This window comes from Barbus barbus (genome assembly GCF_936440315.1).
Source record: "Barbus barbus genome assembly, chromosome: 11".
In the NCBI taxonomy this organism is placed as follows: domain Eukaryota; kingdom Metazoa; phylum Chordata; class Actinopteri; order Cypriniformes; family Cyprinidae; genus Barbus; species Barbus barbus.
The window spans coordinates 6835144-6861144 of NC_136739.1; the positions used below are offsets into that span (position 1 = coordinate 6835144).

The 26001-nt window shown below is 37.5% G+C and overlaps 2 protein-coding genes across 4 annotated transcripts; one reads left to right on the plus strand and one right to left on the minus strand.

The window, feature by feature from the left end:
* On the minus strand, window positions 1-6991 carry LOC306877054 (uncharacterized protein). Of its 2 annotated transcripts, none has more exons than XM_079428579.1 (2): window positions 6702-6991; window positions 1-1875 (listed from the first exon to the last, which is right to left on the minus strand). In XM_079428579.1, the coding sequence occupies exon 2, from the start codon at window positions 1837-1839 to the stop codon at window positions 823-825; it is 1017 nt and encodes a 338-aa protein (XP_079284705.1). In that variant the 5' UTR covers window positions 1840-1875; window positions 6702-6991; the 3' UTR covers window positions 1-822. The 2 variants fall into 2 exon arrangements, with proteins under 2 accessions (XP_079284705.1, XP_079284704.1); XM_079428578.1 differs by lacking the exon at window positions 6702-6991 and adding an exon at window positions 3566-3863.
* On the plus strand, window positions 4830-25996 carry LOC306877053 (sacsin-like). 2 transcript variants are annotated; one of them, XM_079428577.1, is made up of 9 exons: window positions 4830-4879; window positions 7730-7855; window positions 10713-10767; window positions 11020-11107; window positions 11571-11682; window positions 12175-12321; window positions 13113-14535; window positions 14634-14722; window positions 14797-25996. In XM_079428577.1, exons 3-9 carry the CDS (start codon window positions 10733-10735, stop codon window positions 25665-25667), a joined length of 12765 nt encoding a protein of 4254 aa, XP_079284703.1. In that variant the 5' UTR covers window positions 4830-4879; window positions 7730-7855; window positions 10713-10732; the 3' UTR covers window positions 25668-25996. The 2 variants fall into 2 exon arrangements, with proteins under 2 accessions (XP_079284703.1, XP_079284702.1); XM_079428576.1 differs by lacking the exons at window positions 4830-4879; window positions 7730-7855 and having other exon boundaries at window positions 8693-10767.
* The last annotated feature ends 5 nt before the right edge of the window (window positions 25997-26001 follow it).

Here is a 26001-nt window from a genome sequence, read left to right on the forward strand (position 1 = left end):
AACAATATTTCACTTTTTTATTTTAAATAAATGTTAAAAATCTATTTTGTATAAACAGAATAATCAATGATTTCATCATGGTTCACTGCATAATACATTGTGGATTATGACAACCCCGCATAAATTGACCAAGCATCTTTGTATTGTGGGTTATGTGCAAGCATTTATATATTCTCTGTATTTGTCAGTTGCATGTAGCTGACTGCACATCTGTATTATACTGCATCACTTAAACATAAATTAAACAAATTGTGCATTATGAAATCTAAGATGTGTTTTGTGCATAATGGCTAGGCTGAATGTTTTTCCACATTTTCTGTGCTGATTTCTGCTGAATGGCTATTACATAGCAAAATGGACAGTTAATGACGGTCTTTTCGTTTCTGTAGAGCTTTCCGTGAGTTCACATTTTATGTTTGTCTCAATTCTCTTACATTTTTAGATACAGAATGTACAGTAGTAAGTTTTAGTATTTTTGATGGGGTTGTGCAAAATTAAGAACTAAAGAATTGGTTCCACTCCACACAAAGTGGAATTTAAAGTAACTCTATGCAGTAACCGCATGCATCCCCGGTATCTTCAAAGCTGATACAATATAGAATTGTACCACTTTTTGATAAGAAAAAAACAAGAAAACTCATTAAATTAAGTTAAATGTAAAAAGATGTGCAAAGGCAAGTTTTTTTTTTACAACTGTTCATGGTCTATAGGTCTGTATTGTATGCATGCAGAGAATTATCTTTATTATTAACTAAGCGCATCATTTATATCATACATCACAAATACAGAAAGACATTAAGTGAATGTTATGCCTGTCAAGTCTTATGAGCTTTCCGTTGTACTCTTAATTTTGGCTCTTGTTTTGGAGCGTGTGTTGACTTCTGACGTCGACGGCGTTGGGGATGCAGAAGTATGCAGCTCAAATGGGGGATCATTTGAATCTTCCTCTTTTACTTCTTCTTCCTCACATCCGTCCATCTCTGTCTGATGTTTTTTGCAGTGTTTCTCAAAAGTGGACATCTTTACAAAGATTTTGTTGCACACCTTGCAATGGAAGAGCTGCTCTCCGTTTTGTAAGTGCAGTTTGAGCTGCAGATAAGAGGAATGAGCGAAGGCCCCCGAGCACACGCTACAACACAGCATACTGCTGCCCTGGTGGCTTTTCTCATGTTGTTTTAGCATGGACACCGACCTGAAGCCCTTGTTGCACGTGGCACAGATGTACCTGCCCTCGCCCAGCTCCAAAGCCTGATGGTTAAGCAGATGGGCTGATGTGCGGAAGGCCTTGCCACACTTGTCACACTTAAAAGGGCGCTCACCAGTGTGCAAGCGCAAGTGTATAATAAGTCCGGCCTTTTGCGTAAAAGCCCTTTCACATTGTGTACATTTGAATGGTTTTTCACCAGTGTGGAGCCTACGATGGGTTTTCAGGTGTGAGGCACGGCCAAAGCACTTATTGCAATCTGGGCATTTGAAGGGTTTCTCACCAGTGTGGATGGTCTTATGGCGCATAAGTTGGGATGACTGCATGAACATTTTAGAACATACACTGCATTTGTACTTCCTCTCTCCGGTGTGTGAGCGCAGGTGCAGGGATAGGTGGGCCGAAGAGATGAAGGTCTTGGAGCACAGCCGGCAGGTATGAGGCTTCTCCCCAGCATGGCTGCGTTTATGTAGAACCAGACGAGAAGAAAGAGTAAAAGACTTGTCACAGTAGGGGCATTTGTAGGGCTTGTCTTGAGTATGCAGTTGCTGGTGTTTGGTGAGCATAGATATCTGGGAAAAAGACTTGTCACAAAGGCCACAAGGGTGGGATCGAGGCTTGGAAGAGTGAGACATGTTGGATGACTCAGAGCTGAACAAACACCCTCACACCTAATGACAAAAAACATTAACAAAACATATAGTTTAGTTGATTATATACCGTTACAAAAAAAAAAAAAACATTGGAGTATTTTCTTTTATACCAAATAAATCTATTTTAGTCCTTCCACTTTCTAATTTCATGTTTTAATTCAATGTGTTACTTGCTAATTCTTTACAAATATTTGTGAAATTGATTGAATTTCTAAATTAAAATAATTTTTTACAGTGACTTCAACATTTATTACAGGTGAAATTAAAGGTCATTATTGCGTGGGCACTCCATCGGAGGAGGCAAGGAAGGCTAAATGTCCACATATTTATTCCAAATGTGACCCTGGACCACAAAACCAGTCTTAAGTCACTGGGGGTATATTTGTAGCAATAGCCAAAAATACATTGTATGGTCAAAAATATAGATTTTTCTTTTATGCCAAAAATCATTAGGATATTAAGTAAAGATCATGATCCATGAAGATATTTTCTAAATTTCCTACAGTAAATATATCAAAACTTCATTTTTGATTAGTAATATGCATTGCTAAGAACTTCATTTGGATAACTTTAAAGGCGATTTACTCAATATTTAGATTTTTTTGCACCCTCAGATTCCAGATGTTCAAATAGTTGTATCTCAGCCAAATATTGTCCCATTCTAGCAAACCATACATCAATGGAAAGCTCAAAAATTGACACTTAAGACTGGTTTTGTGGTCCAGGGTCACAAATAAACAAAAACAATGGAATATGGATGTTTTAATCAATTATTTACTAATTATGCAACTCAGATACATATGTGTAATAATAGATGGAATGGATGCAATATGTCATTTGTTTCTGTTAAAATGCAGCTGGAAAAGGCCAGACAAATTAAAATGGCCTCCTATATAACTAATGACAGTTAAATATTAACTGACAAAACCTTTCGATCAGCTTGTGGTTAAGGAATGATATGATAACATTTTTGCAGCAATATTTAAATTGCAAATATGCTATCATATGGCCTTGCATATATTTTAACAGAGCCTAAATTTTATGCAGGGCTCTTAAAAGGGTGAAATGTATTTTTCCTGGCATCTGATGTACAGCTCAAGGTTGGAGTGTGTAGCCTACTGTTGTACTGATAATGGCTTAACATCCAGAAATTATTATAAGCCTACATCATTTTTTTAGTCTACAGGCCTCCTTATTTCAAAATTAGCCAAAATATTGATTGTGTTTAAGTTTATAAATGACTTAATAAAGGAGGGAGCAGCAGATTGCGACTTTTCAATCATTTAAATGCTTGTATTGGCCAGTATTTCTTAAATGTGTGTCCTCTACAGTTTAACACGTTAATGCTTATTGCGTTCATCTAGCAAAACCAGATCAAGTTAATATCTTACAAAAACATACTGTAACTTTATATTGTTGAGCAGCAGGTTAGATTCTCCTTCCTGGAAACACCATCATCAGACACCCAACATATGTTCAAACAAAAGCAAGCAATCGCAGCTGAGGATGTTCTCGTCGCTATCTAGCTGGGCGTGGTTATGTTCCCTGTTGCATTCTTCACGAGAGACGAGCAACAATGAATGACGCAAGGGTTAATGAAAAAGGGGAAACGTTTTGAGGACAGATCTGAGACAGACTTCCTCCTGCGTTCACGCCGCTCGTGATTATGCAGCAGCATCCAAGAGCAATTGCAAACATGCAAACTCACCCCTTTCACTGTTTCCGCCAAAAACATAACTGAAGCTTTAGTTAATATTTCTTAGTTCGCTGCATTATTCACTGCACACGACTCGCGTCAGATTGTCCGTGTGGTTCTGTAGTATAGTTAAATCCGCACAGATGAACGCATTAATATAGGACGGAGACATGTAATGCACGCAAGCATTTGCACACGAACTGACAGCGATGTTATCACTGGTAACGTTACAGTAAACAAAGGAAAATCAGTTTCTGGCTTTCGTGGAAGCCATAGAGTAGCAGCCTGTCATGCTATCAAAATAAAAGCTGGAATACAAGAACCTTACTTAGTTATATTTACTTATATAGTTATGCCTTAATATAAGCTAAATACAGATTTCAGCAAAAAAATTACGTTTAAGTTACTTTTGCCACCGTAAAAAAAAAAAAAAAATGGGATGGGATGTCCTAAGAATTTAAAGGCTTTCATCCTTGGCTTTTTTTATTTTCTTTTACGTATAACGAGTGACGGGTATGTAAGCCTATTGTAGACATGTTTATTATTTATTTATTTATTTTCTGTCCATTTATTTTCTGTCCAAATTACGTTTAAGTTACTTTTGCCACCGTAAAAAAAAAAATAAAATGGGATGGGATGTCCTAAGAATTTAAAGGCTTTCGTCCTTGTTTTTTTTTTTTATATGTATAGCTATCGAGTGACGGGTATGTAAGCCTATTGTAGACATGTTTATTATTTATTTATTTTCTGTCCATGTGTGTACAAGTTATTTTCTTTCTATTATAGTAATTTAGATGTCATCACCCTCCTTGCTGCTCAGGTTAAATATTAACTAAAAATATTTAACATTATTTTTTTATTATTATTATTATTAATAATAATCTTTAACGTGTTTTTTTTTTTTTTTTTGGGGGGGGGGGGGGGGTTGTTTTTTGCCTATTATTTATTTATTTATTTGTTTGTTTGTTTGTTTTAAACGGAGCTGAACTTGCGAATGACTGACACCAATTAATAATACAAAGTGCCCTAAAGACGCACGCAAGATTTTTGTTTTCAAGTAGGCTAGTCCCGTTTTTAGTTTGCAACAGTTAATCGGAGTAAAAAACATTTTTTATTATTTATTTTTCTCCCCAAAGGTCATTCATTGAACTTACAGTGAATGGGTAGGTTTCGTTTCCTCAAAACTTTCTTTTTCCACAGAACAGAAACCTATAGGATTTGTGCGCACTGAGAGGCTATAACTGTCTCATTCTGACCGCTTTGATTTCATTCTGCTGGTGCGACTCGAGTGGAAGCATCATCATGACCACATAAGGACCATTAAAGGTAGGAAATAAACTCCGTTACATGAGTTTTTGAAATGCAATTTTTAGTAATATTATAATATTTAGTTTTGTAATATACTAATATAACATCACCATATAACATATTCAGAGTTCATTTCTATTTCATCGTTTGAATGGCTTTACTAAACTTTTGGCTGATGCAAGGCATACGCAAATAATTACATCATGCTCCGTTTATGATGAGTTCCTTTCATACAAGCTTAGAAGTATGGCTTGCAGTTCTGCAAAATGTGGTTTTAATTTAATTTATTTTATTATTTAATTTTATTTAATTTTCTTTATTGCTTTTTAATATTATTTATTTAGTTAGTTTTGCACCCGAAAAGCTTAAGTTGTACATATATGTTTATATAATATAGTCCACAAGTGATTTTATATTGTCTTAGGAAACATAAATATATACTGTATCTATAAATGCAATAATTGCAAATGAAGATATTTTGAAGAATCTTGGCTACATCTTAATCACAAAGTTGATGGTAGCCATTGACTTCCATAGTATTGTGTGTGGGGGGGGGGGGGGGGGGGGGGCGGTATGTAATGTAACATTAAGCAGAGAAAAACAGAACGAGTGTAACTAGCAATTTATATACTTTTTAAGCTAGAAACTCCTAGCTAAATTTGAAACAATAAGAAAGGAAGAAATATTGTCACGGATCTGCAAGAGAGAGGATCCAGATGCAGAATGAGAAGTGATTGTGTACACAGGGTACAACAAGGAGAGTGAGACAGTGCAAACAGCATAGAGCAGGCAGATGACACAATGACAGGCTGGGAGGGCACTGAAACCAGTCCTGAGTGACAACTGGCTTGAGGGCTGCGGAAGAAGAGAGAGCACCAAATGGGATAATGGCGAGGAAGAGGAGGAAACCAGAAGCTTGATGTAGCACCAGTCTTGCTGAGGTGGAGGCTCATAGAGCCCGAGGTTAAACACTTGTATATCAGACAGATACACCAGCCTTGCTGCCAGGCAGTGAGTCAGTGGCCAGGAAACCTAGGGATACAGGGCAGGGCAGGAATGGACACAAGACTCACACTGAACAAGACAAGATGCAAGGTAACAAGGCATGGCACAAGAGAGAAAATAATAAATGAAACAAGAAGCTACAGAAACAAAACAAATGAAAAATAAAACTAGGAATCAAAATAAATCAAATTAAACAAAAGAACCAAACTTGAAGGGAATAGTGATATCTAATTCTTGAACGAATCATTCTTTTGAGCTGGTCCTCAGGAAAGTAACCAGTTAAGCAGGTTCACAAAAAGGAACTACTTTTTTTTTTTATTACAGGTTGTACAACACAAGGCATGCATTTTAAATGAACTAGTTCCGAGTTGGTGAAGGAAGACGCACAGCTGAAGTAGCACGCCTGACTCAAAAATAACCAACTGAGCCGGTTTGACCAATTGTCAAAGTTTTCCAACGATTACTGAGGAGTCTAATAAGTGATTTGACAGTATGCAAGCCAGAGGCATATCACATACTATTATATTATAACTTTATATTGTTGAGCAGCAGGTTAGATTCTCCTTCCTGGAAACACCATCATCAGACACCCAACATATGTTCAAACAAAAGCAAGCAATCACAGCTGAGGATGTTCTCGTCGCTATCTAGCTGGGCGTGATTTATATATGTTCCCTGTTGCATTCTTCACGAGAGACGAGCAACAATGAATGACGCAAGGGTTAATGAAAAAGGGGAAACGTTTTGAGGACAGATCTGAGACAGACTTCCTCCTGCGTTCACGCCGCTCGTGATTATGCAGCATCCAAGAGCAATTGCAAACATGCAAACTCACCCCTTTCACCACCGTTTCCGCCAAAAACATAACTGAAGCTTTTGTTAATATTTCTTAGTTCGCTGCATTATTCACTGCACACGACTCGCGTCAGATTGTCCGTGTGGTTCTGTAGTATAGTTAAATCCGCACGGATGAACGGTCATTAATATAGGACGGAGACATGTAATGCACGCAAGCATTTGCACACGAACTGACAGCGATGTTATCACTGGTAACGTTACAGTAAACAAAGGAAAATCAGTTTCTGGCTTTCGTGGAAGCCATAGAGTAGCTAAGCAGCCTGTCATGCTATCAAAATAAAAGCTGGAATGCAAGAACCTTACTTAGTTATATTTACTTATATAGTTATGCCTTAATATAAGCTAAATACAGATTTCAGCAAAAAAAATACGTTTAAGTTACTTTTGCCACCGTAAAAAAAAATAATAAAATGGGATGGGATGTCCTAAGAATTTAAAGGCTTTCGTCCTTGGTTTTTTTTTTTTTTTTTTTTTTTTTTTTAGTGACGGGTATGTAAGCCTATTGTAGACATGTTTATTATTTATTTATTTTCTGTCCATGTGTGTACAAGTTATTTTCTTTCTATTCTAGTCATTTAGATGTCATCACCCTCCTTGCTGCTCAGGTTAAAGGTTAAACATTAACTAAAAAATCTTTAACATGATTTTTTTTTATTATTATTAGCCTATTATTATTATTATTAATAATAATAATAATTATAATCTTTAACATGTGCTTTTTTTTGGGGGGGGGGGGGGTTGTTTTTTGCCTATTATTTATTTATTTGTTTGTTTGTTTTAAACGGAGCTGAACTTGCGAATGACTGACACCAATTAATAATACAAAGTGCCCTAAAGACGCACGCAAGATTTTTGTTTTCAAGTAGGCTAGTCCCGTTTTTAGTTTGCAACAGTTAATCGGAGTAAAAAACATTTTTTATTATTTATTTTTCTCCCCAAAGGTCATTCATTGAACTTACAGTGAATGGGTAGGTTTCATTTCCTCAAAACTTTCTTTTTCCACAGAACAGAAACCTATAGGATTTGTGCGCACTGAGAGGCTATAACTGTCTCATTCTGACCGCTTTGATTTCATTCTGCTGGTGCGACTCGAGTGGAAGCATCATCATGACCACATAAGGACCATTAAAGGTAGGAAATAAACTCCGTTACATGAGTTTTTGAAATGCAATTTTTAGTAATATTATAATATTTAGTTTTGTAATATACTAATATAACATCACCATATAACATATTCAGAGTTCATTTCTATTTCATCGTTTGAATGGCTTTACTAAACTTTTGGCTGATGCAAGGCATACGCAAATAATTACATCATGCTCCGTTTATGATGAGTTCCTTTCATACAAGCTTAGAAGTATGGCTTGCAGTTCTGCAAAATGTGGTTTTAATTTAATTTAATTTATTTTATTATTTTATTTTATTTAATTTTCTTTATTGCTTTTTAATATTATTTATTTAGTTAGTTTTGCACCTGAAAAGCTTAAGTTGTACATATATGTTTATATAATATAGTCCACAAGTGATTTTATATTGTCTTCTAGGAAACATAAATATATACTGTATCTATAAATGCAATAATTGCAAATGAAGATATTTTGAAGAATCTTGGCTACATCTTAATCACAAAGTTGATGGTAGCCATTGACTTCCATAGTATTGTGTGTGTGTGTGGGGGGGGGTATGTAATGTAACATTAAGCAGAGAAAAACAGAACGAGTGTAACTAGCAATTTATATACTTTTTAAGCTAGAAACTCCTAGCTAAATTTGAAACAATAATAAAGGAAGAAATATTGTCACGGATCTGCAAGAGAGAGGATCCAGATGCAGAATGAGAAGTGATTGTGTACACAGGGTACAACAAGGAGAGTGAGACAGTGCAAACAGCATAGAGCAGGCAGATGACACAATGACAGGCTGGGAGGGCACTGAAACCAGTCCTGAGTGACAACTGGCTTGAGGGCTGCGGAAGAAGAGGGAGCAGCAAATGGGATAATGGCGAGGAAGAGGAGGAAACCAGAAGCTTGATGTAGCACCAGTCTTGCTGAGGTGGAGGCTCATAGAGCCCGAGGTTAAACACTTGTATATCAGACAGATACACCAGCCTTGCTGCCAGGCAGTGAGTCAGTGGCCAGGAAACCTAGGGATACAGGGCAGGGCAGGAATGGACACAAGACTCACACTGAACAAGACAAGATGCAAGGTAACAAGGCATGGCACAAGAGAGAAAATAATAAATGAAACAAGAAGCTACAGAAACAAAACAAATGAAAAATAAAACTAGGAATCAAAATAAATCAAATTAAACAAAAGAACCAAACTTGAAGGGAATAGTGATATCTAATTCTTGAACAAATAATTCTTTTGACCTGGTCCTCAGGAAAGTAACCAGTTAAGCAGGTTCACAAAATGGAACTACTTTTTTTTTTTAAATTACAGGTTGTACAACACAAGGCATGCATTTTAAATGAACTAGTTCCGAGTTGGTGAAGGAAGACGCACAGCTGAAGTAGCACGCCTGACTCAAAAATAACCAACTGAGCCGGTCTGACCAATTGTTAAAGTTTTCCAACGATTACGGAGGAGTCTAATAAGTGATTTGACAGTACTATGCAAGCCAGAGGCATATCACATACTATTATTAAATAACATTTTATTAAAACCTGCAAGAAACTTTCTGTCGAGAGATGTAAATATATTTTACTAGTTTATTGTGCATGCAGACTGATTTATTTTTTCTATATACTTTAGTTTAGAACTGTAGGCCAGAACATATCTGTGTTTGTGCATCAAACTGAAATGGAAACTGGATGAAACTACTAGAGATGAAAATGAGTAGAAATTGGAAGAAAAACAAAGAAAGAAAAAACTGGGATGCATAAGGGAATAACTAACTAGAAGACTAAAGAAAGAAAAAACAACAACAAAGGGACACTAGAACTACAACAACATCAAATACACAACTAGAACAAGAATATTGTTTAAGTGCACACACATGCAAATACTGTAGGCTACATTAGAGAAAGGAGCACAATCAATAGGGAGCAGAGGTGAACACAATCAACCCAGTGAGGATTAAACTAGGGGGCATGGTACAGGAAACAAGGAGGCAAGACAAGAGGAGCACATGGCCAACACAAACAAAGACTCGGCCAGTTGTGCTCAAGCACAAGACAAAGAAAGAAACATTAAACAGTGACAAGACTGTCAGGGCAGGATCCTGACATATACTGTATGTCCTTGAAAAACAGCTCCTTACAAGGCAGTATTGTTTTAGAGCAATTATAACTTAAGCTATTTCACTTTTCTGAAGTATACTCCTTTTCTGAATGAATATAAAGGAAGTGAATGGTGACTTTGAGGAGGAGGGCAGCAAGAGACCTAAGAATATCAGAAAGATATGATTTTAAAAAATGTGTATGTGTGACAAATTGCAGAACATTAATTTGGTGAGCCCTCCTACGATGTCGGAAACACCAGTTTGAATCCTGCTCAGAGCGAACGTAGCAATTAGAACCGGAGGGGTTGCACAAGGCCAAACAAGGGATTAATGAACAACCATTACAAAACATAAAACAGTAATGGATCAAGGTTATGAGATATTAAGAATCCAGTGTATATGTAAAGTTTTGAATTGTTCATTTGTATAAACTCAATATTTTGTATTTTGGACTATATGTAAACATCTGTTTTGTGAAATAACTTAATTGCTTATTCTGGGCAGTACGAAATATAAAAATAAAATGCAATATTTGTATTCACTCTTGCATTTTTTTTTTTAATTATTAAAATTTTCTTGGCTCTGCAAGCTGTATGTAAACTTAAGAACTGTTCTGTAGCTATAAAGCCAAGAAAGTACTACATGGAAGAAAGAAAAAAACAAAACAACAACTGTATTTTAACAATGACAATGGAATAAGAACTGTTCAGAAGAATGCTTTGGAAGTTAATTGATTTTTTCAAACAGCTTTTTTTTCACTACACAGGAGATTGTAAAAGAAAGACGATGAGTTCAGCATCAAGGCAAAAGAAGAAAAAGAAGTAAGTGGTTTTATTCAATGAATGTTTTATGTTTAAGACAATTTAATATATAAATAAAAGTTAGTAAAGTATTTAGCAGTTTCTGAAAAAAATCAGTAATAAGGCTAATATGTTTTACAAATAATCCCAAGCATACTAACACTTGACTCTAGCATTAATTAATCAAATTTTTTACTTTGTCTATTACACATTGAATCTTGAATTTGATTTGTTTTGTGCATTTTGTGATAAACTTTACTTTGTTCAATGTAGAAATAAATTTGGTGCTACGTCGCCACCATTTATTGATTACTTGAAGGAAATTTTGAGAAGGTACCCAGATGGGGGACAAATATTGAAGGTAGGTTAAAAAGATTTAAGAAATACCTTTACATATTGCATGAATAATCATCCATTTGCAAAGAGCTTGATTGACAGGCGATCTGATCAATCATAACGCCGAATCCACCATCTTGTCCAGCAAACAAATCAGACAGGAGAGTAGATTAACTTCGATGGACTTAAACTTGAAAAATATTGTGTATTGACATCTTCCGTGGTTGAAATAAAATAGTATATGTTGTTCATTCATATTTATTTTGTGCTTTATATAAATATGAAAAGACGATTGTTTCATGTGCTGCTTGAACTGAGACGCTACAGCGTTATACCAATACTTCCTCATAGTGTGAGAGCGACATGGCTTTTTAGGACATAACAACAGTAACTAAGGTGGGCGGGTTTTTGCGAAGGGTCAATTGAGCATCAAATGGTATGCATCTTTTATCTCATCAGTCAATAATGATTATTCTATAAAATATCAGGAGCTGATACAGAACGCAGATGATGCAGGAGCTTCAACTGTGGTGTTTATTCATGATGAGAGACATTATGGGACTCACAGCCTGTGGACTGAAGAGCTTGGAAAATATCAAGGTATTTGTGTTGTAATCACTGAGAGCCGATTCAACGGGTGGTTACACTAGACTCAAAATTATTTTACAGCCTTCAATGATTTTACCCTGTAGGGCTTTGCATTTGTTTGCATGCCCATCCTTCTTTGTTCATATGTCACAACTATGAAGGTTTCAGGAGTTTTGCAGCTTATCATCTGTTCTGTAAACTGGAAGGAGTTTTGAGTTCTGAAAGTACTTTTTATACTAAATCAAACTTGTTGCCATTAATAACTCATATCTGTGTTTCAACCCCTTTTGAAAAGCACCAGTCTCCACTGTTGTATTACAAATCAATCAATCAATGTTTAGTCCTAAAAAATAGGCTGCAAATAAGTGCACAGAGTACATACAGTATTTGAGGCATGTTTTATTTGTATCTGCTTTGACTAGTACTGAAATCCTTTACTGTTCTATGCAAAAGACTACATTTTAAATATTTTTTGTTTGATTATTTGTAACTTTGATCTGGCAGGACCTGCTCTCTATGCCTTCAATAATGCAGCCTTTACAGAGGAAGACTGGGAGGGTATTCAGAGAGTTGGCAGAAGCATCAAGCAGGATGACCCAACAAAAGTTGGGAGATTTGGGATCGGTTTCAACTCTGTTTATCATATTACAGGTAAAATATGCTACATTACCAGACTGGCTCATACTTTCTTGCATATTCTACTGCCTGATACAATATTGCTTGTTGATTTATGTAGTCTCAACATCGCAATAATTATGTCAGTCAATGTTTTTTTTTTTATATATATCACATTATGTAATCTAATAATGCTTAAAACAAATGTCCTTTTTTGTATCTTCAGCTTTCTAATGGTTAGCATACTAACAAATTATCTTGACAGAATGATGTGTTCACAGTAATATTGTAGTAATTAATTTTCTTTTTGAATTCTGCTGTGCTGTTAAATTGTCAGTTTACCAATATTAATATTGTAGGTATCACAACAGAAATAAACTGTTACAGATTAGAGTAACCTTTTTTGAAGGTCAGTCTATTATTAATAGTAAAATGCGATATTAGACATTTAATTGTGGATGGTCATTTAACTTTTTTTTTCATCAACTAACACTCATCATCCAAGTTAATCTTAAAAATAACACTAAAAATAACACATTTAATAACACCCCTAAATATAGTATTTAGCCAATCCCTAAACTGTTAATTAAAATTTTGCACTGATTTCTGGATAAAAATAAATGTAATATCGACTTATTGTATTAACTTTGGTGCATCCCCAATTATAGTGTATTATCAACAATCTGTTTGCATTGACCTGATCGGCAGCAATATCAGTTTTAACAAATAACTGCCCCTCAGGGTATTGGGTGTCAGATTCAGACAAAAGATTTAGCACAACACTAGCTATGTTAACAATATTAAAATAGATTCATGTTTTTTTACAGACTCGCCATGTGTCTTCAGTTCTGAACACTTAGCCATTTTTGATCCACAAAAGAAGATGTTTGGAGAGGATGAAGAAGGCTATCGGTGGTCTTTGAATGACAAAGAGGACAGAGAGAGTCTTTTGAACTTGAGAGATCAGTTTCATCCCTTTCAAAATATTGTCAGTCAAGTCAACAGCTGTTCCTGGGAGAAGGTCATCAGTGAGGAACAATACTTCAAAGGAACACTCTTCCGCTTTCCTCTGCGTAATGAGGCTTCTGAGATCTCAGATAACCTATATGACTCTACAAAAGTTACCCAGCTATTTGACAGTTTCATTGCTGATGCAGACATCAGTCTTCTTTTCCTGAGAAATGTGTCATCCATTACTTTACTGCATATTGACACCAATGGCCTCTGCAACAATAGGCTGAAAGTTTCAGTGTCAAATAACTTTATTACTAACCATATCAAGCAGGAATCGTTTGACAGAAAAACATGTTTTAAAACAGTATCACACATTTCCCAGCAAATGGAAGAAACAAAGTTCCAGTGGCTTGTAACAACTTGTCTTCTGAAACAGGGATATATACCAGAGATTGACTCTCTAGCTAATAAGCTGAGCTTCTACCCTCAAGTTGACACAGCATTTCAATTAGATGAAGACAGATCACTTTGCAATGGGCGTCTAAGTTGCTTTCTGCCACTTCCAAATAATGAACCAAACAAAACTGGACTTCCCATTCACATCAATGCTTGTTTTGGCCTGACAGACAATCGGAGGTTCATTAAGTGGCAAGAGGAGGATCAGAAGAATGATGAGTCTGCAGTGTGGAATGAGCTACTCACAAAAAATATTCTTCCTCATGTATATCTCATGATGATCCTAGATGCCATTCAGCTATCAAAAAACTCAGCCCTGACTTCCCCCACTGTGTACAATCTTTGGCCTGACCTATCAAAGACTGTACATAAAGAGAGATGGCATGAAGTTGCAACAGATACTCTGAAAGGTCTATTTGAATACAAGGTCTTTTACCTTGCTGATGATAAGCAAATCTGTGTGTCTGCCTCAGATGCAGTTTTTCCAGCAAACAATATATGTAGTGACGCAATGTCTGCAGTGTCAAAATTATTGATTGCTGAAGAAGAAAACCTGGTCACAGTCCCAAAACATGTTTTGAAAGATGTTCAAGAGATCTTCCCTGGAAGTGACACCTTGACATGGGTGACTCCATCTTATGTTAGAGATGTCCTTCACAGAAGTGAGGCTGAAAATCTCAGTAAAGATGACAAATACACTCTTCTTGAATTTGCTCTCAGTGATGAAAAGTACACAGAGCTACAAGGACTGAAGCTTCTGCCTCTCAGTGATGGAACCTTTACTTCATTTGACAATGGAGTGCAGAACACTGTTTTGATTGAAAATGAGAAGTTTCCAAGGTAAGGTTTGACATAGTCTCTTTCCGTTTGAATTCTTTAGTGTGTTTATATTGTGCTGTCAAAGTAGTAATAATCTGTTTTTTTTCTTCTTTATCTAGAACATTGCTGCCATTTTGTAAAGAAAGATTTTTACCCAACGATCTGAGCCCTTCTTGCACTATGCAACTAAAGAAACTGGCAACACATAGTAAGAAAATTGTTTCATATATTTTATCAGGAATGCTTATAATAATATGAAATTAATATTATATGTTTTTTAAGGAATATACAACATAATCAATTTGGATGAACAACATGTTGTTGCACTCATGAAGAAGCACTTACCCATGGACTGGAAAGTGACCCAAAGTCATGTGACATGGAAAACAGCAGACGATCATCATCCACCGAAGAGCTGGTTGCCTGAATTCTGGAAGTTTCTCAGCACTGAATGGAATGAGTTAAGCAGCTTTATTGACATGCCTTTAATTCCACTGGAGCCACTGTGGAGTTCAGGCAATGCTATTTTGTTAGCAAGATTGCAAAGTAACACAACTTTGATCTTTCAGAGTAGTACAGGGTCCAACTTGTCAGATAATGTTCAGAAATTGTTCAAGATGGTGGGATGTACAGTCATAAAAAGAGATGAGTGTCTTAAACATCATGACATTGAAAATTACGTTCTTCCAGCTTCACCAAGAAATGCTCTACAAGTCTTTGTGAATGCAAACAGAGACCAGGTCATCAAAGGTATTGCCTCTGCTTCATCACATGAAAGAGAGGAGTTGAAACTGTACCTCTCTTCTTTGGATTCTCTCTCAATTGCTGAACAGGACCTACTTTCCATGTTGCCAATCTTCAGAATGATGTCTGGGAAATATGTTGCAGTTAAATCAAAACAAGCAGTTGTTTCAACCACCAGTCCAGCCATTCCAAATGATCTGCCAATGCCTGACACCATTGTACAGTGTGCAAATGAAGCTGATCGCAGACTTTTGACTCTTCTGAAAACTGAACTCTTGGATGCAGCTAAATTGGCTGTTCATTTAGTTGACTGCATTAAGACAGGATTTTTCCAAAATGCTGAGGAACAGACAATAATGACCTGGATACTGAATAATGGTAGCATTCTACTCTCACAAAGTGAGCAGCTGCTCACAAAAACAAAAAGTCTCAATTTTATCAAGACAACTCAGGGAGAATGCAAACAAGCCTCAGATGTTTTTGATCCAAGAAACATGACATTCCAGGACCTTTTTGAAACCGATTTCTTTCCCCCATCTATTTACACAAAGACCCAGGACATGCTTCAGAGTTTGCAACGCCTTGGCTTAAAGATGGACCAAAAAGAACTATCAACAACAAACATATTCCAAGTCATAAATCATATTGAAAAGCTTTGTGTCCACTCACCAGATAAGGCAGTTAGAAAAGCAAATACTCTTGTTCGAGTGCTGAATGAGAATGATTTCCTTTCAAAATTCACCAACATGCAGATAGGAGAGTTGATGCAAAGGAAGTGGGTGCCTTGTGAAACTCCAAAGTTCTTGAATGGAAGCATTTGTGGAAATCTAAAGCGAGGTTTCTATAAGCCCGCTGAAGTAAGAGATTCAAAGTTTTTTTCAATTGTTGGATATGTAATGCCACTTACCTCTGAGGTAAAAAGACATGTCTGCAACAGTCTTGGACTTTATGAGCCCCCTCCTGCTGAAAAAGTTTTGGAGAACCTATCTGCACTGAGATCAATGGTCAACCCAAATTCAGATTTTCAGTTTAAAACCAAGCTGCACAGTATCTATAAATTCATGCAGGACAACATGACAAACTTCAGAGATTTAATGGACACAAAATGGACCTGGATCTGGAATAAAAGTGAGTTTGTCTGTCCAGGAGATATAGTTTTAGCCTATCCGCCTGAATTGGATCTAAGCCCTTACATCAAGAAAGTGCCTGAAGAGTTTTTGCAGTATGAAAACCTGCTAACGCAATTTGGTGTGAAGAAAACACTGTCTGATGAGGAAATTGAAGACATACTACATGACATAAAACATAGAATTGACTGCAGGTGTCCTCCTCATGGAGACTCGACAGAACTTAAAGTGTCCATTGCCATTCTTGACTGGATGCGAAAGAATGAGAAGCATTTAAAGGACAGTACACCTGTGCCTGTCATGGCACAAAACCAAAACTTTAATCTGCAATCTTTGTCTAAAACAGTCTTCTGTGACATCAGTGCTGAAGGACTAGATGACCTGAAACAAGACAATGAGGAATTCTATGTCATTCATGAGGAAGTTCTACCCCTCACTGCAAGATGGTTGAAAGTCCCATTCTTAAGTACTCGCATCTTAAAACCACAGTTCATACAAGCAGAGCAAGCATCCTTTGGTATAGAACAATGTGGGCAATCTGAACCAATTACTCAAAGAATTAGGAACATTCTTAAAGAATATGATGAAGAAAGTGACATTTTCAAAGAACTCCTACAAAATGCGGAGGATGCTGGGGCAACCACATGTAAATTCCTTCTTGACTTCCGAAAACACAGAGACCCCCCTGAAACCCTCATTGATGATGGAATGGCCCTCTGCAATGGACCATGCCTTTGGATCTTCAACAACGAGCTCTTTTCACAAGAGGACTGGGAAAACATTGTCAAAGTGGGATCAGCATCAAAGGAAAACAAAGCTAAGATGATTGGAAAGTTTGGGCTTGGATTTAATGCTGTTTACCATGTCAGTGATATTCCCTCAATTTTGAGTGGGAACACCCTTCTCATACTTGATCCAAATGTCACCCATTTGGAAAAGCACATACTCAGCAAAGGAAGCCCAGGAATAAAACTCGACCCATTCCAGGAACGGCTGTACAAAAGGTTTCCTGGACAGTTTAAATCTTATGAAGGAATTTTTGATTGTGATCTGTCAGTGCAAAACAGCAAGAAATCCTACAGTGGCACCTTGATTAAATTACCATTTCGTACCCTGGAGGAGGCAAACAAGTCAGAGATAAGTTCAAAGGTATATGACGAAGATCATATTAGGAGTTTTAGAAATCATCTGACTGACAACTCACAAACTCACCTACTATTTCTGAAAGGTGTTACATCTATGTCCCTTCAAATTATCCCTGAAAATGCATCAACTCCTCCAAGGAATGATCAGATTCAGACTCCTCTCAATGTGTCCAGAAAAGTCATGAATTCTTTTGCTGTCTCGAATGACAGATTTCTCCAGGAGATCAAGAGGACCTCCAGCAATAATGATATCACAAGCCACAACATTATTGATGTCAACAGTGCACACATTGTTAAAATAGTTCAAGAGCACTCAGAGAGATCCTTCACCCAGTACTGGCTTTTGTACTCATGTTTTGGAACACAGGATTCTTTGCAAATGTTCCAGAAAAGAAATGATCAAGATCATGTATTTTCATATCCAATTGGAGGTATAGCCGTACCTTTGCTAAGAGAGGCAAAAACTAATGCATGGTACCCAGATGACAGCCTTTTTGGCCAGGCTTTTTGTTTTCTTCCTCTCTCAATTGAGACAGGTCTTCCAATCCATATAAACGGAACTTTTGCAGTCACATCAAATAGGAAAGGCCTATGGGAAAAAGGAGTGAAGTCTGAGTGGAACAAAGCTTTACTTAAAGATGCTGTAACCTCTGCTTACATCACAACACTGCTTGAGCTGAAGAAAATGGCACAAAATGGACATATCCAGAACTATTTATTCTATGCATTCTGGCCTAATGCTGAGAGAGTAAGCAAAGCATTTTCATCCCTGGTTGAGTCTTTCTACTCAGCAGTTGCAAAGAATGCCAGTGGTAAATCTCTAGATCTTTTTAGCAATGGACTAAATTGGTGTTCTATGGACAAGGCAAGATTTCTGAATCCAAAAATTGAAAAGAACCAAGCAGTTGGACACATTGCCATGAAAGTGTTCTTGAGTTTGGGAGTTTCATATTCCTGTGTTGTTTCTCTCCCAACATGGGTAAGAGACAGTTTCAATCGTTGTGGCTTCAAGGAAATGATCAAACAGAAAATGATTAACTGGCCTGAGTTTTACAGCATTGTGTTTAAGAACTTGAGTGCTGTGGACACACATAACAGACATGTGCTTGTTCTGAATGCCATCGACTTGAATGATCCTGCTGTCGATGACCTACTGAAAAGTTACCCTTGCTTTCCAACACAGAAATGTCAGAAGCTTCAATTTATCAAGCGACTTGTGAATCCTTCTGGCAAAGTGGCTTGTTTGTATGAACTCGAGGAAGGACGCTTTCTTGAAGGAACTGCAAATAACTATCTCTCACCAAACAGGATTCAACGACTTTCCGATTTGGGAATGCTGAGTGACAGACTCCCTTTAGAAGACATCATAGAGAGAGCGGGGAAGATATATAGTGTTTGGCAACAGGATAAATCTAAATGTCGTAAACGTCTTCAGTGTCTTATGGAGTCAATGAAAGACTCATCAGAAGATGTGCATTCTCTGCACTGGCACACACTGTCTCAGATACCATTCCTTCCTGCCTTAGCTCCTTTAGATCAGCAAAACAAGAGCAACACCATTCTTAAAAAACCCTCTGACGTGTACAGGGATGGTTGTCGCAATTTAGTAAGCATGACAGAATTCAGAGTTGACCATTCAAACCTTCAAATGCATGATTCAGTTCTCCAAAAATTGAGTGTACGGGCACATCCACCAGTTGAGACAGTGCTCCAGCAGCTGTTAAAAGCACACCAACACTGCAATGCATTTGAAAAGACTGCTGTCTTCAACATTGCTCGGTCTTGCTATGAATATCTCAACAATTACTTGTTGGAACAGAAAGATCCCAATCCAATTATTGGTCATGCAAAATCATTTCCATTCATTTTCATTGAGGATCGCTTTGTAAATGTGAAGGCAGTGGCCAAAAGTGAAGAATTTGAAAAGAAACCATATCTTTATGTGCTTCCAGTCATCTTCTCCAAATTTGAGAAGCTCTGGGACTGTATTGGTGTCAAAAAACAATTCACAAAAGAGCAATTTGTTGCAGCACTTGAGGAAATAAAGGCCTTATATGGATCTTACCCTCTTTCCATATCAGACCTCCATAACTCTGTTGCAATACTTGTGAATGGGCTGTACAAAATCAAAGATGAAAAGCTTACAAACTGTCTCATACCCGATGAAAGAAGCGTCCTGACATCTTCTAAAGAGCTGAGATTTAATGACAGCCCATGGATGCCTATCTTAGCTGGTGTCAAGCTCTCCCATGAGCTGATACCTCGGCCTGTGGCCTGTCATTTTGGTGTAATGACAACAAGACACCATACTCTGAAGAATCATCTTGTCAGTGGGTTTTCTCTTCATGCCAAAGAGTTTGGACAAACCGAGAAACTAACTGTCAGGATAAAAAATATAATTGATGCATATCCATCTAAAAAGGACATTCTGAAAGAGCTCATTCAAAATGCTGATGATGCAGAGGCTACAGAAATTCACTTTGTGTGGGACAAAAGAAAACATGAGACAAAAAAGATATTTGGAAAGAAATGGGAACTGGTTCAAGGCCCAGCCCTTTGTGTGTACAACAACAGAACATTCTCTGATGCTGATCTGCAGGGTATTCAGCAGCTGGGGGAAGGAGGAAAACATGGAAGTTTAGGAAGAACTGGGAAATATGGACTTGGCTTCAATTCAGTGTATCATCTGACAGATTGTCCATCTATCCTGACCGGTGACAAATGGCTCTGCATTTCTGATCCAAATCTAAAATACATGGAAGGTGTAACAAAACAATCCCCTGGCTGCATGTTTTCAGTGCAAGATGAATTTAAAAAGTCTTTTGAGGATGTTTATCATACTTTTCTTCCAGAAATGGTTGCACTCAATTCTGGAACCATGTTCAGGCTCCCTCTCAGGACAGAGAAAATGGCAGAAAAATCTGAAATATCTAGACATACAGTCACAGATCGTGACATGGATGAACTTTACTGTGCCTTGACTGAAGATCCTGAAGGACTAATTATTTTCTTGAAACACATCACAAAAATACAGTTTTCAGAGATCAGTGAAGATGGGAAAAAAACAAATTGTTCTTTTCTTATTGAAAAGAAATACACGGAGAAGAGCAAGGAAAGCAAGGAACACTTTCTCAGACATGTTAAAGAATCCCTTATTTCAAGAACAGCAGAACCCTGCAAAACCATCTATGGCATGCAAATCTCATCTGGAAAAAAACTCAGTAAATGTCAAAGTGAGTGGCTCATTGCAGAGTGCTTTGGCTTTTCAAAACCAGACTATGAGCAAAAAAACAAGCAAGATTATTTCAAAGTTCCCCAAGCTTCTCTGGCTGCATGTTGGAGCAGCTCATTTAACCACGTATTTACTGCTAGGGCATTTTGTTCTTTGCCTTTACCTGGACAAACTGGTTTACCAGTTCACGTGAATGCAAATTTTGAAGTAGATTCTTCTAGAAGGGACTTGTGGAAAGAGGATGGTGATAGTCTGAAGACTGAGTGGAACCAGTTGCTAAAAGTAAACATCATTTCACCACTCTATGCTGACCTCCTGTTACATCTCTGTTCACACATGAAGAAAGATACACCTACAGCTCTTGTATTCCTCAAGACACAGCTTGAGTCTTCTTGCCTTAAATACTTTCCATGCATTTCCTCAGAAGTAGACAAAGTCTGGCATGAGATGATAAGTGAGGTCTATAGATCAATCAACGAACGTAACCTTCCTGTCATACCCACGGTACATGCTGTTCCTGTTAAGTTATCACATCTTGTACAAGATACAAAAATACAAAAATACACAGTTACCTGGTGCAGTGCATCTACAGCACATTCAGAAAGTTGTCCATATTTTACAACGGATGACCATGAGGAAATTTTCCAAATTTTAGATGACATCGGGATGAAATTAGTGCCATACTCTTGGACAATACATGAAATAAAAAGAAACTTCAAACTGGCTGGTGTGAATGTGGCAGAAATCAGTCCTTCAACAGTGATGAATTTCTTGAAGCAAAGATCACTGAATGATCCTTCCCAGACAACTAGTGGTTTGCCTTTGCCCATCAACCAAACATGTATTAAAGACAAAACAAGATGCTTAAAACTTTTGAGCTTCTGCTTGAAAAATGTCAATGAGAAAAATGTCCATGATCTCAATGGGCTTCCTCTTCTCCTCACGCAAGATCAGATGTTAAGAGTCTTTGATTTTAAATCCCCAAAGCTGATATCAAGATTTAGCAGTCTTTTCCAAAGACATCAGGAGATGTTTGCAGATTTGGATGTCAACAGAAATCATGTCCGAATTCTGTGTGAGGGAAAGTTTATTAAGGGCTTAACAATTGACATAGCAGCAAAGTATTTGAAACCAGAAATCCAACTACTGCTAAGGCAGTCATTACCTGATCAAAGATGTCAGCTCTACAAAGCAGATACAGAGACAATCAAATGGCTGAAAACATTATGGGCCTTCTTTGATAATCAAGAGAAAAGCTACCAAAAGAAAAATCTGAATGTCTTCAGTGAGATAAAAAAGCACTTTGATGACAGTCCTATTTTACCAGTAATCTGCCCCAGTCAAACTAACATGCATTTCTTACAAATAATAAAGAACATGTCAAAAGTGATTCAATATGAAAATGGAAAAATAGCATCAATTCTCATAAAACTGGGGTTCATGAAATTAGACCACCTCTTTTTCAGTAATCTCAGTCTTGAATTCCGTCTCAAATATGTGAATCCAGAACTCCTGCAAACAGGAGAAAGCAATGCTGTTTTGGGGCAGGTTTATCATGTACCACATTCACAGTTTGAGGAGCTGTCTAAAGATGAATGTAATGAACTCCAGGGCTTCTTACAGCATGGGATCAGAGATTCCAGTAACAAAAATCAACATGTGTTGATGCTCAAGTCCTTGCCCCTGTTTGAGACAATATCTGGAAAACAGGAAAGGATTGATTTACACAGAAGGGTATTTATTCTGAACTCTGTGTATCATATTCATTTTCCGGAACTGTACCGGGTTGTTGGATGTGACAGTATTTTCCTCAAGCATACCTTGTTAAATTTACAATTAGCAGAAGGTCTAAATATTCAGATTCTAAATGATTTGGAGTTCTGTGTAGAGTTTATTCTTCCTTCTGTGCACATGATGAAAGAGGCCAAACTTCTTGATTTCATGCGGTTGTTAGTGGAACTTGGACCAGCGGACGACAGGATTGTCTCTGCATTGAGAGAGGTCCGATTTATTCGAGACATCCATGGCTCTCTTCAGGTGGCTTCATACTTCTATGATGACCGTGTATACCTTTACAGGGTAATGCTTCCAAAAGAGAGGTTTGTGCCAAAACCATTTTGGGAGATTTTTCGAGATAAGCGTACTGAAGCTAATTTGCTTTTAAAGGTCCTTGGATTGAAGCATAAAGTGTCTGATGAGGAAATCGTTCAGTTTGCAAAGCAAATTGAATCTGAAACTAGAGGCAACACTCCTTTAGATGCTCTCAAGGAAAGATCAGATCTTTTGTTTAATACTGTTCTGTCAAATAGTAATGACAAAATGTCTGATTTGCTGAGCAGAGTTGCTAACATTAAATTCATCTTCCCAGTGCAAATTCAGCAATCACTTTGTGATTATCACAAGGCCTTTGCTCAAGAGAGGGAGCTTGTTGCAATCAATGGATCACTTATTGGCAGAGACAGTGATTACCAATATCTTATATGGACATCTATGCCAATCCTACCCTCAGAACACTGCTCACCACATATCATAAAGAAAATGATGGATACCGGAGCCTTGGAGACTCCACCCCCTGGAGAATTAGCTGCTAATCTGAAAAACATCTGTAAATCTCAGTGTCACACAGACATGTTACTGGAAACAAGAAACATGGTATTTAGCAAAGCATACGCATACCTGCAGTCAATAAATTTTGATGCCTCTCTGTTCTCAGACCTCCCCATCATCCTTGTGGAAAATGGCACAACACTTGTGAAAGCTTGCCAGACAGTACTTTCACTGTCTTTTCCTCTTGAGTTTAGGCCTTACTTATACAACATTCCCCCAAAATATATGAAATTTGAAGACTTCTTCAAGAAGATTGGTGTAGAGGAAAAACCCACCATCGATCAATATAGCACTGTTCTTCAAGAAATCTATTCTGAGAGCTCTGACAAAGATAGCCTTCAAGGAAATCAGCAGAAAACTGTGAAACGTGTTGTTCAACAGCTATTTTGTCTGCTGAAAGAGGAACAGAAGAATCCTCTTTTTCAAAACAGCCCACTTTATCTTCCTTCAACAGATGGGAAAGTCTATGAGTCCAGCACTTTGTTTTTCAATGACACTGTATTCCAGGCTGCAAGACTTGAGGCTCCTTTGGAAAACAAGCTGAAACTGCTAGAAAAATTCAACTTCTGTTATCTTGGAAATGATCACTATGAACATCAAACATTGTTGCAGTACCTTCCTGAGCATGTTCGCCCCAAATTTCTCTCGGATGTAATTTTTGAAAACCTGGATGGAACAAGTGTCCAGTATTGCGATTATGAAGGGCAGTGTGAATTTGGTGGTTGGTTTGACAAGCACTTGTCTTCTGCTACATTTCTTCATGGACTTGTCTGTCTCATCAGAGAAGAGAGCAAAGGCGGGGTTTCACAATCTGAAGCTGCAGAAAAGTGTGAAGAAATCTTTTCTAAGATTCAAATTATCTGTTGTAAAACTCTTCAAACTGAGCTTCTGTTAAACCATGAGCCACTAGAGGGTAGTAAGGCTGAAACAGATGTTTATGTGAAAAAACAGCAAAATGGATGCAGTTTCTACTTAAAACACAATGATGATATGGCCCTCAAAGTAGTAAATGAAGTTAATATGTATCTTACCAAAGAAATCAATGCTCTTCTAAAGAACTGTTTGACCACCTCAAGCCTTCTAGTCCTTGGACAACTTTTGCTTTGTGATAACATGGAGGATGTTGAGAAAACCTTGGCAAATCATGGCATTCATAACAGTGGCCACAAGGAGGAAGGACATGGTAGCTTACCAAAACCTGGATGTTGTATACCTGAAGAATGGCATGACTGTCTTGATATGAACTTCCTTAACAACTTTGAAAGTGGAGAGTATGTTGGCTTCAGCAAGGACAATTCTGGTGAATATTTCTACGCCATTATTATCAAGCGAGTGGATGATCCACTGGGACAAGCAAGACAATTTCCTGCCAGATATAATATTAAAGTTGGCAGCGATGACTTCATTGAAGTAAGCTCGCTTGACCTTTACCAATTTAAAAGGGAAAAGAAGGGAACTCTATCAAAAGGGTCCACTTGCACAGATATAGAATGTCTTTTGACATCTGGGCCTCCACCCAAAACAGTCTTTCCTGAGACATTGGAAGAGATCAAAAGAGAAATTGACCAAAGCTTAAACGAAATCTGGAAAATGTCAAGTGAGGACAAACAAAAAGCTCTTAAACGTCTCTACCTCCAGTGGCATCCAGACAAGAACCCAGGCAATGAAGCCCTTGCCACAGAGGCGTTTAAATACCTGCAAAACAGAATTGAGGAACTACGACAAGGGAAAACTGCACATAGCACATCCTCGAACTGGAGAGACTTTCGAGATTTCTATGACATGTGGAACACAGAGGCACGAAGTCACAGGAGGGGACGTGAGAGGTTCTATCAGAACTATTCTAGAAGGCACTATAACTTTTGGTCATACCACAGAGAAACTCCAAGGCCAAACAGAGGGGAGGCAAAACGCTGGTATGAACAGGCTCAATGTGACATCAGAGCAGCTGACAATGACACTGGAGGAGACAGCTCTGAGTGGTGTCTGTTTAAAGTGCATCAGGCTGTGGAAAAAGCCCTGATAGCAGCGATGTACAGGGGAAGTGGACATCATTCCAGCAACAGCTCAATAACTAGCCTTGCTCTACAGGTGTCCCATTTCAGTCCACAATTGGCTTCTTTACCGAACACTGTGAGGCAGCTGACTGACCTTGGTGTTGATGGCAAAAAAACACAATATCCGAACTATCACCAATTTCCTCACATTCCGAACAAGCAATTTGGCGTTAATAATGCCAGCAGGGCACTGGATATTGCAACAAAGCTTTTAGATAAAATAGAAGAGTACATCTCTTGAGATATTTTGAAACTAATGTTCCGTAGAGGCGATCACTAGGATCTTTCTGGTATCTGTTTATCACAGCTAATATGCATCCTGGAAATTCTTAAACCTTTGTAATAATGTTTTGATAATTGTGAACCTGGTTATCCTTTTGCTTACTATTATATGCAACATTTGTATTATTCCATACTGATAATTTTGTAGCAGACAGTAGAGCACGGCATATCAGTGGCAAGGTCATGGGTTCAATTCCCAGGATTAAATAAAATAAAATGTTTATCTTAAATGCAATGCAAGTTTCTTTTGATAAAATTGTCTGCAAAATGTGCATTAAAAATCACATTACAAT

Coding starts and splice junctions, on each gene's coding strand:
- LOC306877054 (XM_079428579.1), bottom strand. CDS start 1,839: ATGTCTCACTCTTCCAAGCCTCGATCCCACCCTTGTGGCCTTTGTGAC.
- LOC306877053 (XM_079428576.1), top strand. CDS start 10,661: ATGCTTTGGAAGTTAATTGATTTTTTCAAACAGCTTTTTTTTCACTAC. Junction 10,768..11,019: donor AGGCAAAAGAAGAAAAAGAA/GTAAGTGGTTTT, acceptor TGTTCAATGTAG/AAATAAATTTGGTGCTACGT. Junction 14,723..14,796: donor AAAGAAACTGGCAACACATA/GTAAGAAAATTG, acceptor ATGTTTTTTAAG/GAATATACAACATAATCAAT.